Source organism: Sceloporus undulatus, chromosome 2, assembly GCF_019175285.1.
Source record: "Sceloporus undulatus isolate JIND9_A2432 ecotype Alabama chromosome 2, SceUnd_v1.1, whole genome shotgun sequence".
NCBI lineage: Eukaryota > Metazoa > Chordata > Lepidosauria > Squamata > Phrynosomatidae > Sceloporus > Sceloporus undulatus.
This window is the reverse complement of record NC_056523.1, coordinates 235,297,653-235,314,920: the sequence shown is the minus strand read 5'-3', so window position 1 is coordinate 235,314,920 and position 17,268 is coordinate 235,297,653. Positions and strand designations below refer to the sequence as shown.

Sequence of the window (17,268 nt, the reverse complement as noted above, 5' to 3'; positions counted from 1 at the left end):
ACAGCCTAGGGGCCGCATGTGGCCCACCAGAGGATTTTGGGCAGCCCACAAGAATGTGGAATGACTTCAAGGCTCCTCAGCTGCTTTGCCTCCTCCTAAGGAGAGGATCATATGGAGGAGGAGGAGGAGGAGGAAAGATGAACACTTATCCTGCAAGGCTCTTCCACTGCCGTGCTTTCTCCTGAGAAGGCCGGGCGGCGGAGGAAGAAGAGGGGTAAATGCTTGCCCCTCAAGGCTCCTCTGTTGCTTAGTCTTCTCCTGAAGAGAAGTACAGGAAGAGGAGAAGAAAAACAGGCAAGGGTCCGCCACCACTCCTGAGGAGGAGGAGGACAGAATCAATATTAACTAATTTCTAGTAATATTACTATTAATAATATTAAATAATATTAATTAATAAGTATTTAATTATCTTCAGCCTGAAGAAGTTTAGCACCTTTTAATTTTGGCCCCTACCTACTGCCAAGTTGTCTGACGCAAAATGATGCAAATGTGCAAGTCCACATTTTCACTTTTCAATAACTCTTGCCAAAATTAGAAGTCAATTTTAAGCCATTTAACTTTGGTGACCTTAAATAGCAATCTAGGGTTTGGCAGGCAAATCTTGGATATGGTGGATAGAGATAAAAAGATAAAGGTATTTCCCATTTACAAAGTTGTCAAGTCGTGTCTGACCACAGGGGCAGTGCTCATCTCCATTACTAAGCCAGCATTGTCAAAGACTACTTTGTGATCATGTGGCCAGAATGACCGCACAGAATGTTGTTTACCTTCCCATTGGAGTGGTACCTATTTATCTACTTGCATTTGCATGCTTTCAAACCGCTAGGTTGCCAGAAGCTGGGACCAGTGATGGGAGTTCACCCCATCATGCGGCACCCGAGCCTCAAACCGCCAACCTGCCGATCTTGCAATTAAGTTTCTAAATATTAGTTCTCTAATATACATGAACCAGAGGTAGGAGCACAAGACCTACACTTAGAATAAAGCACTATCTGAGTACCAGAACAGAATGGTATAATGGTCCTTGGAATTGTTTTTTTTTAAATCCATTCCTGCTTACCCTGTACTTGCTTCATTTCAACAGTACAAATCAAGGTGGGGAAATATTCTAGAGGAGCTTTTTGAGTGTGGTTCAAACAACAGGTAGCTCTAGATCTAACCATCTGCCTACTCTAGATGCAAGAGTTAACGACTATTTGCCACTGCCGTTATAAAAATGGTATCCCAAATAATCATGCATCTACCAGGCTTCAATACACAATACCAAAATGTTTGAATTGACAAACCATGGTTTCTGATTGATCAGCTAAACTAACCAAAATCAGAAATCCCAATTTGTGTGAAGTTTTGGAAAGCATTCTTTGCGCTGATACAGGCTTGGAATGACGTCTGAATTGACAGACCAAATCCAGGATTGTTGTTCTGTCTCTTCAGGTGGAGACCAGAATGCTAAGCAAACAGAACATTAAAACAGATGGGGAGCTTAAGCCATAGTCTGCCTGACTGCTTGGAAGGTCAAGCAATGCTGTAAACCAGTGTTATTCAAAATGGTGGTCCATGGGCCAATGCTAGCCTCTGAGTCATTGGCAGCCACTGTCTTGCACGTTTTGAGGAAAAAAATAAATGATTGCAATCAACAGGCAGACATACAGTACTGTCTTCCTCCCCTCTTTTCTTCACCAGCCCACATAGACCTGTCAAAATGCCAAAAGAGAGTCAGATGCTTCTCCTGACTGGACTGAGCTGGGCTATGACAATGCAGAGGAGGGCAGGGAGAGGAGAAGTAGGAAATTCATTGCTGCTTACGTGCTTCTGCAGCTGGATCCAATTTAGTGGGTTTTTAATTCCATACACTGTACCACACAGTAATCATTCTTTCTGCACCCCAAAAATAATAATGGCAAATTACCACAGTCTTCCTTTACCTAGTCTTTGTATAACCCCTAACCAGAGTAATTAAACAAAGTTTTGATTGCATTAAGCTTATAAACTCATAGGTCATCCTCTGATCCACTGAGCAACCTCCATGCAACCCACAAATGTAAATTTAATAAACCACTATTGTTGAACTAGTTTAGAGACTGATTTCCTAATTCCAACATCACTATGAAGAAGTAGTTTATGGAAATATTTCAAAACTGTTATTGTGACAACAGGTGCTGTTTATGACAAAGCTCAAAAGCATAATGATGGAAACACTGCATTTGCAATTTGCTCTTTGACTTTTCCAAATGTTAAGTTTAAGAAAGCATGGCATGGTAGAAAGTTGGTTTTAGGTTACCATTTTTAATGGTGCTCAAAATAACAAACACACAACTGTTTGTCTTGGATACATATATCATTTAATACTGCAAATAGAATTGTTAGGCTTAATCTTCCTTCCTTTTTTGATCAGCAGTATTTAAGTAAATATACTTATGGAAAAGACAGCAAATGATATGAGACTCTGCTATACTTTTTGTTGATTGAGGGAAGTCTATAAACATTTGCATATTCTCATTGTTTTGACTGAAACTTCCTTTAAATGTGTTTCCTTTCCAACAGGAGTATGTGAAAGGTGACCTCTTATCCATTTACATGCCCCTCTCTGACTATCACGTGACTAGGTTTTACGTCAAAGTGTCACTTATGATAAGAAACACAATACAGATAGCCTAAGCGTCGATAACCTGTTTCCGGAGTTTACTAAATTTTGTTTGAGAATCGACTGTAGTGCCCTTTTAGTTTTTTCCTAAAACAAGAGCATTCACTGTCCTGAGCATTTTAAGATCATCAGCTACATCTATATTACCATTTAATTGCACCTTTATAAAAAATATTGTTAAATGGACTCATTGAGAAAAGCAAAAGGTAAGTCTTGAATTAACAACTTCTTCCTGGAATGGCTGCTGTGATATGTGTAAAAATTAAATGCAGTATGATTTAAAAGCAGTTTCTAGTTTCAAAATGAATCTAATAGGGTATAGAAAAATGTTTAATAAATACTAATATGTCTACTTTGAAGAAAAGCCTGCTGATTGGTTGATTTTATATCCCACCTTCCTCTCATTCTAAGACTCAAGATTACTAGTAAATTCAATGGGACTACTTCTTGGGCAAATGGTTCTAAGACCTCAGTTTAAGCCTATAGGAAGGTAATGCTATGAATACCGATACCCACTCTCTCAAAACCCATGAACTAATAATATTCGTATCACACTGCCAAATAATATGAAGATATTAACAACTTTTTAAATTACTGAACCAATGCTAACACATAGAAGACCTTTTCACTTTATAAAGTGTTATGGTCTGTGAGAGTCATTGCCTTTCTAACCCTCAGAATATTTCCACTCAAAATTCTGCCTCTTGTGGATCTTTTATCCTTTACAAAGATAGGCTCCAGGGTACATTCTCTAGTTATATCAGTTGCCAACAAAACTGACAGAACTTGATTTTTTTTTGCCAGACAAACTGAAACTACACCTTAGAAGACTCCCTTTAAGCTATGCTTTATAGAGAAAGCTTGTTAATGCAGACAAACTACCTTTGGGGACAGATTATAAAAGGATCTCAAGATTCTCATTATGGAGCTCTTAGAAGATTCTGTGGAACCAGACTATCACTGTAGCATTAGCTTACTACTATTCATGACATCAAGATCTGGTACCAAATAAAGAACAAGGGTTTACTGGTAAGATAATACAATATATCCTTCCCACCTATGGGGGTTTGGTTTTGCCCCGCTCCCTCAGATGAGAAAAAAAAATGCTCCAGCCGCATAATAGTCAATGGTTAGTGACTTGTGCACAGCTGATTTGGTGCAGCCGCGCGCACACACTGCCATTGACAATAATGGGGTGGAGAGATCAACCCCAGCTTGAGTCCATGTATCACTAGCTTACCAATATGGTGGGCCCACTGTATTTTGATAATACTTTAAGAAGAGATCACTTTAGCCATGTTTACTTTGCAAATTTGTGGCTGTCTTCGTTCAAAGATGGGATATAAATTAAATAAATAAAATATACAAATCCAGAACTATCACTACATTACAGGTGGAGTTTCCTTTACCCAGATTCTGAAATATTCCAAAAAACAAAACCTTTTCCATGGGTAGCTGACATGTTTTGCTTTCTGATGATTCAGTGTACACAAACTTTGTCTCATGGACCAAATTTTTTAAAATACTGTGTAAAATTACCTTTGGGCTATGTGTATAAGGTGTATATGAAACACAAATATTCTGTTTAAACTTGGATCCCATCTCCAAGATATCTCATTATGTATGTACAGCGCGCCCGCTCCTTATGTGGGTGTGCCATACGTGGCTTCCGGTTTGAATGGTCTGTGTGGCCGCTGCCCCATTCAGTATAATAGTGCTTGAGCATAGGAGGAATTCATCTTATTCGGGGGGGGGGGGGGGGCCAGAACTGATCCCCAGCATATCCAAATATAGTATTCCAAAATCTAAAAGAATGCAAAAACCAAAAGACCTCTGGTCCCAAGCATTTTGGATTAGGGAAACTCAACCTGTACCACCACTGTGGAATTTTTCTTTACAGTTAATGAATCAAGTATTTTATACTAAGGCAAACAATAATATGTAATGGGGGATGATTGTGGAAGTGAACAATGACTGTCTGTTTAAACATTTGCAACTGTCTATTTAAACACTTTTTAGAAGAAAGATTTATAACACTACTGTTGCTTCAGTGTGGAAATATTCAGCATGAAGGCACTTAGGCAAAATGAATGACTAGCTTAGAAAAGGGAATTTTGCTTAGATTTATTATTCCTAATAATAACCTTGACTTTGTAACTATCAGTGTATTAAGTTACTTGTTTAATAACATGTTTTTCATAGCATCCTCACCAGTAAATTAAAATCTGTTGCTCATGTTGGTTCTTGGTGCATGTGATTTTTCAAATCTATATTTATAATGCTTCCATAAATGCAAACATTCTAGCAACTTTCAGTAATGATTTGCTTTATTGGAAATTCTACCAAACCATTATTTTGTGGAGAGACTATTGATAAAAAGAATTACCAACTCTATAAATCAGCTTAGATTTATGGTCATTATTACAATTTATATAGCCTATGTTATGGTTTCTTTAACAAAAAAGCACTCAAGAATAAACGTCAATACCTCTCATAACCAAAGAGAATAAATCTGTACAAAGTCCACTCTTGTGAAGTACAGAATGTACCTGTGACAATATTTATTCCTATGGGGTCAAAGTATAATAAAAGGAATGGTGAATGTTTAAAACACCTCTGGAACTAAAACCATTGGCTTTCTAATTTAGAATTTCTCTCAGCTAATATAAAATGATTGATTGCCTTTATTTCATGTACCCCTTGATTCTTCTTTTCATACATCATAGTCTACTTTAAACCAAATGCATTTAGAACCTGCCACAATTAGAGTGGTCTCTTCTAAATTGTTGTAAAGTAATGAAAAGACATAATAAATCAATCTTATTTCTGCCTTACCAAAGCATAACCTTTACTCTATCCAAGTAATTTAGACAGTGGAGTGTCATTTCTCAAACATTTTTAGAAGTCAGACTGGGATATCAAAAAGTTGTTGGAAATCTGGAGTGCATTTACTATTATTTCTCCATGGCCCACAAAGTGTATGATCTTAGTTTTAACATGCTTCACAAGTTTATTATTGTACTGTTTTGCTTCTGCAGTACCATCAATACCCTAATCACGAAGATATTAAAAGATTGTAGACCTGGTCCTTTTATTCCTCCATTATGTTTCTAGCAATGGTCTGTCTCACTACTAACATGTAACAGTGATGTCTTTAGCATCTGGTACTCAGTGGAACAGTGCCACTGAGCATAAGGGTTCATATAGCTAGCAGCCATATTAGATCTATATTCCATGTATACATTTCATTATTTTTGAAAAAGCTGTTATATGCTAGTGACCACAACTTGAGGGATGAAGATGTACATACATAAATAATTATTTATGTACAAATATCAATTTATGTATACATAAATATAATATTGATTTCAGTAAGAAAAAAAATAAAAATACAAAAAATGACTACATATCTTAGTCCTGGTTATTCTCTTCTTCACAATACTACAGGCATATTTAAGTAACCATGCAGAATGATTGAACGCGAATGGATTTCTATGTAATGGTGATCCATCTGCATGGCCAGCATGATCCTAAAGTAATTTGCAATGTGAACAGCTTCACATGCAAAATTCTGATTTATACAAGTATTGCCTCTTTCCCCATGAAAGGCAACATGTCAAAATCACATGCTATTTAGAGTGGATGGCAAAGAAGAAAGCACTGTGCAAAAAACAAAACAAAACAAAACTCACAATTTGTCTACAGTGCTTAAAATTGTTTTTGCAACTTTAAACTGTTATCCATATATTAATCCATATTAATATAACCAACCAACCAACCAAAAACCTTTAACTCTTCCAAGTTACAACTCCAAAACTTCATGAAACTCCCTAGCTCCATCTCTCCTCTCTTCACCTTTTAGAAGTATTTATCCCACAGACTAGACAGTGACATATCTAACATATTGATAATCTGTCACAAAGGAAAAAAAAAACTCAGCAAAACCTGTGTTATAGAAACAGTGGTTTTGCAACACAGTAGAAGAAAAACAATTTTTTAAAAAATTACAATTCCATAGTCACAAATTTGCTTTTTTTTAGTTTTTAAAAAATGGTGAAAAACATATTTATATGTAAAATATAATGAGTACATACTGCATCTTAACCAAGCTATGAGTATAACTTTTGCTTTTTTAACATTTAAAGCAGCATGTTATTAATTGGAATTTTCAGATCTTTTAATGGATTTCTTAAGTGAAGTCTCACTGGTTAAAAAAAATTAAAAAACTATTAACATACTACTACAAGTATTTTTGATAAATTACATTGTTGGGTTTCACTGAACTCTGTAAGGTAGACAAATACTGTCACTATGGCATTGGAAGTCTGGAGGAATATCTAGATGCAGTACTTTATCACACATATACTTAACATGCATAGGCAATGAGTGTTCATGCGAACTTATGCCTATAAAACTATAGTACTGCAAGTAGAAAAAACAGCCTTATGAATCATCATGCATTATATTTTAATTCTGAAGAACCATAATTTAGTTTTTGTCTGTGTAATATGGGATTTGTGGATGCCTCTACTACAGTTTAATTAGCAACAGCTAATATCAGTATTATATTCAGTATGGAGAAAAAATATCTTTGTATTAAATTTTCTGCAATGTGATGTAAAATATAAAAATATTCTTGAATATAATGCACTGAGAGACTGGAATAAAAAGGACATTCCATTACATAAATTAATCACCTATTTTAATAGCATGATCCTATGCATATCTACTAAAATCTTATGGAGTTCAATGGGCCTTACTCCCAAATTGGTGAGTTTATGATTGCACTTTAGATATGTTAGCAATAGCGAGTACATTTCTACAGCTCCATCTCTCCTCTCTTTGTGTTAATCTACAAAGATGATGTTCTGCAACAAAATTCATATACTGTATGCTTTGAAACTATTTTTATTTTTCAAAAAAAAAATACTGAATGGCTAGAGAATCCAAGCCTGTGTCAATTTCGATGTACAGAAGCATTCATAGTAAATTCACAATTCTCTTTTCCCAGTTTCCTCTCAGTTACTATATAGCTGAAACATGCCATCATCCTAAGAAACATCACACAGCTACAGAGATATCAGGGCCAGATACCAAGATCCTGTTCTAGTCTAAGATGTCAATGGTAGTATGTATGAAGGAACTCATCACAAATACTTGTGTTAATACCTATGTGAAACATGCCCACCTGTTGCTGGTGTAGGAAGGAAGAGTCTCTTGGACTTAGTCCCACATATCGATTGGCTTGGGATGTGCCTGAGGCTGTGTAGGCTGATTAAGGAAGAACAAAACAGATTGATAAAGATAGAAACCTATCAATGGTCTATCTTATATAATTCAAACATGAGAGATTCAGAATTATGATGCATTAACTGGTCTATGGAGTGTGATTCTACAGTACCTATTGACTTCAATGGAATGTGCATAAAGGTAGAATGGCCTTCAGAGAAGTGGCAAATTATCTAGAGGAAGTTAAGTATTTTATCAGTTCCATTTAAGAGAAGCTGAATGTGACTCTCATCTCTCTAACAGCACGGTAAACTAAACATCAGTCAACAGAGCCACATAAACAAGAGAAAACTTAAAAGCCTAGCGATTTGATACAGTATTTAAAAAAGACCACCATTTCTCAGAAGTACTCAGACTGAGAAAATAATGTCTTATTTATGACTTGAGCCTAAACATTTTAAGGAAGGTATGATTTTTTTTTCACACATGGGTGAAGGAGCAAGATGTTTTTATGACAATAGAAAAAGAATATAATAATTATTATAGGTGCAATATTTAAAATGCTGGTATTGTATGCATCAGAAAATTATGGAACATTGTTATAAGATCAAGGCATCTAATAAACTCCTAAAATGTTTTCCCAATCAAGCAACTTGTAATTAATAGGGTGTGCTATCTTTTCCCTGTAGGTTATATTTTGAACTGAGAAACTGTTATTCATGATGGCCTGTATCAAATGAGGAAGGTGATCCCACTCTACTTCCTAGTTTATATATACACTAATCAGGTTATAACAGCAGCATCTTGACTGTTCACTTTCTGACACAGCCAAGCTCTGAAAGAATGAATAGGCAATAGCACAAAAAATGATGTATTCATTTGGAAAGTATTGCCGCTATGTTTTTAAGGTTTCTTAGCATGCAGTGTTACACAGTTACCTGGCAATAAACCCAATTTAATTTAATGGGTTAAATCTAAAGACAGTGTGTTTGAAGAGATTCACTGAAATAAACAGGGTTTGTTAGTTGTCAATAACCTAAATTCTAATTTCAGTGGGCTCAATTTAGCTGGTACCAACATTGGACTTAAGCCAATGGTACTTGCTTATGAGTAAATATGCATAACACTGCAGTTGTAGTCTATTTTATTATTAAAAAATATACTGAGACACCTCCATAAGAAATTATTGGATCTGTTATGTAAAGTGAAGTGAAGTGTCAAAATGTGCTGGTTTCTCATCAGTACAGGAAAAGTCATTTTACTTATGGGCTTTTTTTTTGGGGGGGGGTTGTTTTTGGGGTAAAAAGACTAGGTAAATCAAAGTTGGTGTACAGTAATTAGACTGAAACTATAGAACTGTAAATAGGTAGGAACACTGAAAATATTCTTAATTATTATAATTGATGACTTTGGTGGCACTGAGTGTCCTTAAAAAAAATCACTGGAAACAAATCTGAAGACAAATATTTTAAAAGTACTGATCCTGAATGCATAGGTGAAATATCTCATTAGGCACACAAATTAATTTAAGAGGTTTTAAATTGTTTTAGATAGAAGTGATTTAATCTACCATTAATTCCTGGTTCTATTTTAAGATAAAGGATCATCAATTTACTGCAAGTGGCACTTTATGAAAATTTAATGTTTTGAATATTTAATATTAGAATATAAGCACATTTCACACACTGATAGATCCTTTTTATTTATATTTTGTTCATTTACAAAGAGAAATCTGTTAATATCAGTTAGTAGAAATCATATCCTCTTCCTAAAACGTGCAGTGAGAGCCAGTAATAAATTTACATTGTTTATGATTCCTTAAACACTAAAATGTTACTATTTGATTAATAGTTAGCTAGTGTCCAATTGTTTGAAAGGAACATACATGAGATATGATGAAAGCACTAATGCTCTATTCCCATAGCATCTTGAAGGATGAACTACTTCAGAGTATTAAAAGCTTCATTATTGCTGTTGAAAAACATGTCCCTTTCAGAAATGGAAAATCAGAGGAGATCTGATTAAATACGACACTGTTAATTGATTCATTACTAGATCACAGTGTTTGTTTTAGAAATGGGCAGAGATAGCTCTCTATCAGCAGGGAAGACATATCCACTCCAGAGGGACTGATTTCATGAGATGAAAGCATGAGATGAGATATCTTAAGTAACTCACCTACCCACTCAACCTGGCCAGTAAAAGCTGACAGAGGTCTCTAAATTACCATTCCACTTTCCTTTGCACTGTTTTAACCAATATGGATGCACCTTAAGAATTTAAGAGCATATGTATATGTAGGATATTGATCTTCAAGTTTTTATTGTAACCATTATAATTCTATGTGGCAGCCACAAGTTGTCCAAACAACTGACACACACATTTCTACATCTGCAATTCCATTGAAGACTATAGGGTAGTAATATGGTACTGTGTAGTGACTGGTAATGCTTTAATTCATATACTGTATATACTCGTGCATAGGTCTAGAAATTTTAGTCAAAAAATTGATCCAAAAAACCATGGGTCAACCTTAACTCTTAGCAAAAAAGGAACTATCCCCTTCTTTAAGTAGAGTGGTAAAAGGCGAGAGCTCAGTCTATTCTGGGAGACCCTAAAAGAAGCACCAAACACCTCTATCTATTCTCTCTGCTGCTGTTTTGCTTCTGAGCTTTTTGAATGCCTGCATGGGAAAAGGGTGGTAGCAGTGGCTCTTTGGCACCACCTCCCATCAAAGAAGCACTGAGAAAGTAGGAATACATGTGTTTTCTGAGCCGTGTCTGTGCCTGGTTACCTCCCCCACATCAAACAGACACTATTTTCTGTAGTTCCCTCCTCATCGAGCCAGACTTTAGGGTGAGTACAAACAGTTATGTCTGCCAGAATTTTGTAAGTTCTTTGGCATTGTTTTCCTTTGCTTTGTCCTTTATATCCTTTGTTACACGCCTCTAGGTTTTACCCTCAACTTATCCAGGGTCATATCAAAATTCCTAATTTTGGCTCCAAAACCTGCCCTTGACTTATACATGAGGTCAACTTATACATGAGTATATATAGTACATTGTGTATTACCACCTAATTGAGTATCACAGGTATAATTCAGTAGATTTTGGAACAAGACATGCGTTCTGCATGAAGGTTCACTCAGAAGCAATCCATTCTCTCTGTGTGTCTCTCTTGTACTGCATTCAAGCCCAGCAATTTAAAAGCTAACAATCTGGGAATCCTTCTCAATGTATTAAAATGTCCATCTTAAAATACAGAATCAAGCTTTTATTGTGTTTTGGCAGCTGACACTCAAATTATCTTCTCTCTCTCTTGAGACTGTGGTTGCCATGTCAAAAATGTCATATGTAGCTTCACTGAAGAGTAGAAGCTTTGTCAATATTTTTTACTATTAACTTTGAGCACTTGCCTGGTCAAATAGAAGGAAAGGGCATTTTGCTTGGCCTTAATTTGAAATTATGTTGGTCTTTTGATGGACACTTTTTTATTTCCTAGAGAAATACTTACTGGTTGCTGTAGGTGAAGATGCCTCACCTTCAGTGGATGTTGTGATGGGTTTAGTGTCTGTCATGGTCAGGGTCACAGGTCGCACCGTACTGTGATGGGGAGAGGGTGCCAAAACTGGAGTAAAATGGCCAGGCATTTTCCCTACTACTTGACCACTGCTGTTAGGCTACAAAACAAAACCAGAAGAATGCCTTGTGAAATATACACATAGTGCTCAAGAGAGCTATCCCTCTACCTTGGGATTTACAGGACCCCGTTTCTTTAGTGAGCTGCTTCAATATGCAAATATCTCTCTCTGCAGAGGATCTAGCAGCTATAATGTGGGTTTGTTTAGTGGTCTATGGGTTTTTTCCTTATGAAGATAATGTCTCCAAGTTCCTATTTACCATCTAATAGAATCTCTTGTGAAAGACAAGAGATGGATGCCTTTTTAAAACAATAGTTCTGATAATACCCACTACTTTTTGCTTGTATTAAATGCTGGGTTATTCTAATAGTTTGAAAGAAATAGAGGACCAAAAGAGAGCCCTCGGAATCAGTCAGGGACATTTATGTGAATGCTTCTATCATAGTGCATTTGAAATGAAACTATACAGAGTGTGTGTTTAATGATCCCACCATACTTTTTATTCTAATATGAACATATTAGAAACTGTCTGTTCTAAATTTTGCAATAGCATTAATCAAATTCTAGATTAACCATACTACAATTCACTAAAAGTTGAGAAGGGAACTGGTAGTTTTATGTATCTGACCAAATGAGCTTGATTAGCAGCAACCTAAGAGAAGATGGAAGAATCAATGTGTTAATGTTACATCTGTTGTTTCAAATATTTACTTAAAAGGCTATCACTGTATCCTGGACAATGCCTAAAATTCTAGATTTTACTGCATTTTATTGCTTATTGATAAATGTAATCAGAAAGTAGGAAAGTCAGGAAGGTCTTATAGAAAGCAAGATCTGCAAGCAAATACAACTATGACACATTAAGTAGATACAAGCAAACACATAATCTTTCAGATGGGCATGAGTAACTAGAAATCTGAACACATTTCGCCTATTAACTATGGCATCTAAAGAGAAGACCTTTCATAAATAAAAAACAAGAGAGCACACAAAAAGTTCAAGTGTCTTCTTGGTTTTGGATATAAAACACTACTTGCTAGTCATATTTTAACATTTTGAAATCTTTGTGAGCCCCATGAAAGGAATAGACACAAGTCTCACTTTATTTCACAAGTGCTCACTAGAGGAAAAATAAATAAATAAATAAAAATATTTTTTTAATTTCTATCCCGCTTTTTGCCAGGCAATCAAAGCGGTGTACAAGTTAAAATGCATCCATATATACATAATGACCTTAAAATCTTAAAACAAGATTAAACCGTATAAGATGAAAACTACATATTAAAATCCAACTAATCCAAATAATAACCATGGGCAGAGTTCAATAGATGGGAAGTCTTATTCGTGGCTGAGTATTTTATTCCGGGAAGGCCTGCCGGAAGAGATCAATCTTAATGGCTTTTTTAAAGCTCTCTAGGTTGGTAATTTGATGGATCTCGTCTGGCAGGCCATTCCATAAGTTGGGAGTGGCTGCAGAAAATGTCCTCTGGGAGGTCGCCGTTAACCTGGTCTTTAAGGGCTGTATTAAATTCCTCCCAGTGTACGGGGCGGATTGTATGGAAGCAGGCGATCCCTTAGAAAGGTTGGGCCCAAGCCATGGAGGGCTTTAAAGGTGATAACCAACACCTTGTACTGTGCCCTGAAACTAATAGGCAGCCAGTGAAGTGACTTCAGTATTGGTGTTATATGGTCACTCCTTGCTGTTCCTGTGACCAACCTGTCTGCCATATTCTGTACAAACTGGAGTTTCCAGACTAGGCACAAGGGTCATGGTCTACTGTGTCGAATGCCTCTGAGAGGTCTAGCAAGACCAACAGGTTTACACTCCCTCTGTCGATGACTAGACGAAAATCATCAGTTAAAGCGACCATGGCAGTCTCCACCCCATTCCCGGTCCTGAAGCCCATTTGAAATGGATCAAGAAAACTGGCTTCATCCAAGACCACTTGGAGCTGAAGAGCAACTGCCCTCTTGATCACCTTGCTCAAAAATGGCAGATGAGAAAAAGGCCTATAATATTTCATGTCCAGGGGGCCCAGGGAGGGTTTTTTCAAGAGCAGTCTGACAATCGCTTATTTCAAGGAGGATGGTATATGGCCCTCCCCAAGGGAAGCATTGATGATATGTCTAAGAAGTGCCATCAATGCCTCACACCCCTGGACGGCCAGCCATGATGGGCAAGATCCTGCATGGAAGACATAGCTATGATGATACAGCTATGATTAAACTCCTCCAAACCCCACCTTAGAAGCAGCTGCATTAGTCAAAGGAGTTCTGAGGTGTGCACCTGTGGCATGTGCACCATGCCGTGCCGCATGCACGAACCCCATTAATTTCAATGGGGTTCAAACACACATGGAACTTGCCTTATGCGGTGGGGTCCAGAACAGATCCCCCATGTAAGGCAAGGGCACACTGTAATGATTAGAGGGCAATCAAAACCCAACTGCTATATTTCTGTGGTGGCTTGGTTAGGGATGTTTTTGTACTTTGGGGCCATTTCTCTCCACAAAGGTTTTTAAAGGGAGGTTTCAATGGTCTCTTGAAAGTTTGGGAGCTGCAGCCTACCATAGGTATAAAGACCACAAGCCATGCGTTTATATTTGAAGAATAAAAATACTTGCTTTCTTTAGATTATTGTGCTTTGAATAACCAGAAATATTAACTATTTGCATTGGTAATATTGTAAACACAGAGTAAACAAAAAAAGTGATAGAGATGCCATTACTATGTCAAATTTTCCTATTCATTTGGCTAGCTAAATTCACAGACAAAACTATGGTGAAAGAAATAACTTTAGGCTACAGTGATGGAACTGTTTAAAAAGACACTCTGTAACAGTTAAGGGTACGGAAAACTACAATTCTGTTTGATATTTATCTGGTAATTATACAATTCAAAATGTTTAATATAAGTGTACAGGCATAAACATGTATAAATACATTCAGGCATATATACAGATATGAATGGAATGCAGATAAAGTTAATTAGATTGAACACCCACTGAAATCAATGTAACTCAATGCATTAGTATACACTGAACCCTTAGTTTAAATAGCAGTTGCCAGACCTTTCAGGGGTCCGAGAAACATAGAATGGTTTCTACTTCATGTCCTTCCCCACCCCTCATATTGTATTACATGCCTTATCAAACATAGGAAGGAAGATATATAGCCTTCTGTTGTCATATTGCACATTGGGTGCATCCAGACACCACAAGAAGGTAGAATTTTGCAAAAATCTACTTTATGAATGAGCCACCCTGTTAATACACTGTTGCCAATTAGTTCCACTGAAAGCGGGGGGGGGGGGGGGCTATAGAAAACCACTATCCCTCCATCTGTAGTTTGCTGTAAGCTCTCAAATGTGGCAGGGTCTCACACCCTGGTCTGTTTCTCCTCAAGGAGCACAGGAAGCAACATTCTGTTTCTTTTCTGGCTTGTGGAAGAGAGACAAGCTAATATGCTGGTTCTTGCTATGTTTGGACTGCTGCTAAACAGCCATAAAGCACAAGGATCATCCCTGGTTTACCTGCTTTGGCCTAAAGCTGGAGAAATCAGGCTATCTGCACCAGGAAATGTTCATTTAAAAATTACTTAATATGACATGTGAATAGGGTCATTCTGTTTAACAGACATTACAATGAAGAATAAGATACATAAAACTGTGCAATAACTTTTAGCATATTTAATACTACTCGGAGGTCTTAATTCTGATGTTACTTCCAAGCAGAGTGGGGCTGACCAATGTGTCTGCTCAGGATTCAACTCTACTTGGGGTTACACAAGAGGATTCCAGCCCACGAGTGTCATTTGAAACATCTCTCTTTTTTCTCGTTTTCAAACTTCCAGAGTTTACAAAATGTAATATACAAGTAACAAAAAACTACAAGATGGAAGATGTAAAATAAAGATACACATAATATAGAACATCACACAGTGCAATGTGCAATATGTATGTTTGCAGAAGCTTGTTTGTGATACCTAGATCATACGCTAAAGTATGATCTAGCACCAGTTCCCATTTTGGAGGATTAAACAGGGTCAGACCACCAATGAATTCCAGGCTATATTTCAGAAAAAGGAACCGGCAAATCTCTTCCCAATGAAAATGCTATGAAATTCATGGGGCTGCAATATGTTCAGGCAATTTGAAAGGACACGCACACACAAATACAGAGAAAACAATATCATCTTTCTCATATCAAACAATCTCAATTATTGCTCATTAGTATAGGGAGTCCTTGGTATCTGAGTTTGATTCTAAGACCCTGTGGATACCAAAATCCATGGCTACACAAGTCCCATTATGTACAGTGGCCCAGTAAAATGGTATCCCTTACATAAAATGGCAAAATCAAGGTTTGCATTTTGGATTTAAAAATATTTTCAAGTTGAGTCTGTGGATGCAGAATCCGTAGATATGGAGAGATCATTCTATTTATATAATGAACACAATTTAAGGCCACAATTCTACACAGATGCAGTGTCAGAGGAACGGCACAAAAATGGTAATAAATGGTTTTAAGTAGTTCCACTGAACTAATTTAAAATTGTTATGTTTTCAAATGGACACAACCTGTATATTCAGGGACGTAGCTAGGATTTTAGAAGGGGGGAGGGGGTCCAGACTAAGTGCCACCATTATAATGGGGCTTGAGTGCGGTGGCGCAGCAGCACACAACATTCATTTTTCTAATGGAAGGAGGGGTCCGGACCCCAAGATACCCCCCCCCTTGGCTACGTCCCTGGTATATTACTCCTCACCCCCAATAGCTGTTTAGGCCTGCAGTCTAAATTTTAAAATATTTATCTGCACATATTCAGCCCCTGGATGTATACAAACAAGTTTGGCAACTGTGGAAAAAGTCTTTTTCTTAGTTGTTCTTTGCTCATAGTTACTTCTTCTACATTTTGGTACCTCAACAATACCCCCTAAAATGTTATTTACACAATATACAGAAACAACAGTCTTTATGGCATTTCAATTAAGAAAACTTTTTTTAAAAAAATGATATTCAATTATATTCTCATTTACTATTTTCAGCACTTGGCTTGATTTTAAGGGAATTTTCAACAGTGACGCACACATCAGTTGACTCTGAGCTGAATCAAGCAAGTCAAATGGCCCCACTTTTGTTTAACCCATGCTCAGTATGTAAATGTAATTTAGGCTTTAATGTTCACTGGCAAGTGAAAAAAGGCTATGATACACATTAAGGCAAGATTCGTTTTTCAGTGGTGGTCTGGAAGCTAATCTGCTGTATTAGTGAGGAATGGCTGTAAGGCTGTTTCAAAAGAAAAAAATGGGGGGGGGGGCGAGTTCCAAGGAACACATGGAGTAACATTTGGTGTCATCAGCTTCCTTAAGTCATTCTGTTACCAAACCACAAACTCAACTTAAATATGCACAGCTCGAGGCCAGCACTATCTGCAACAATGCGTCACCAATATACTGTTCCCAAGTGATCACAATGAACAGAAACTGAACAGCTCATATACGCTCTTTCTTGGCACACCAAAAAAAACCAACCCTATAAACTGGAAAACTGAACCATTTTTATAATATGCTGTTGATTAGGAAATGAGGTTGGGTGGGGGGATTGGGCACAGATTTCATAAGAAGATACTACTTTTGAACTTGTAATAATATTTTATTGCTTATGACACTACTCTATTGCTTAAGAAGTACTGCATGCCACTTATTACACTAAATATTATTAGTAAAAATATTATGTACTGGTAAACCTATTCAG

General features: G+C 36.8%; 1 protein-coding gene across 12 annotated transcripts in view; it reads right to left on the bottom strand.

The window, feature by feature from the left end:
* Positions 1 to 17,268, bottom strand: part of NFIB (nuclear factor I B) — a 236,187-nt gene that overhangs the window by 25,102 nt on the left and 193,817 nt on the right. For 6 of the 12 annotated variants that reach the window (XM_042453790.1, XM_042453789.1, XM_042453796.1 and 3 more), the window contains exons 9-10: positions 11,387 to 11,552; positions 7,833 to 7,915 (exon numbers count right to left, since the gene is read on the bottom strand). The exons of 3 other annotated variants lie outside the window; for them this stretch is intronic. In XM_042453790.1, the coding sequence (XP_042309724.1) occupies positions 7,833 to 7,915; positions 11,387 to 11,552 (249 nt within the window). The remainder of the gene's footprint in view (positions 1 to 7,832; positions 7,916 to 11,386; positions 11,553 to 17,268) is intronic. 3 more of the 12 variants (XM_042453792.1, XM_042453797.1, XM_042453795.1) reach the window with 1 other exon arrangement.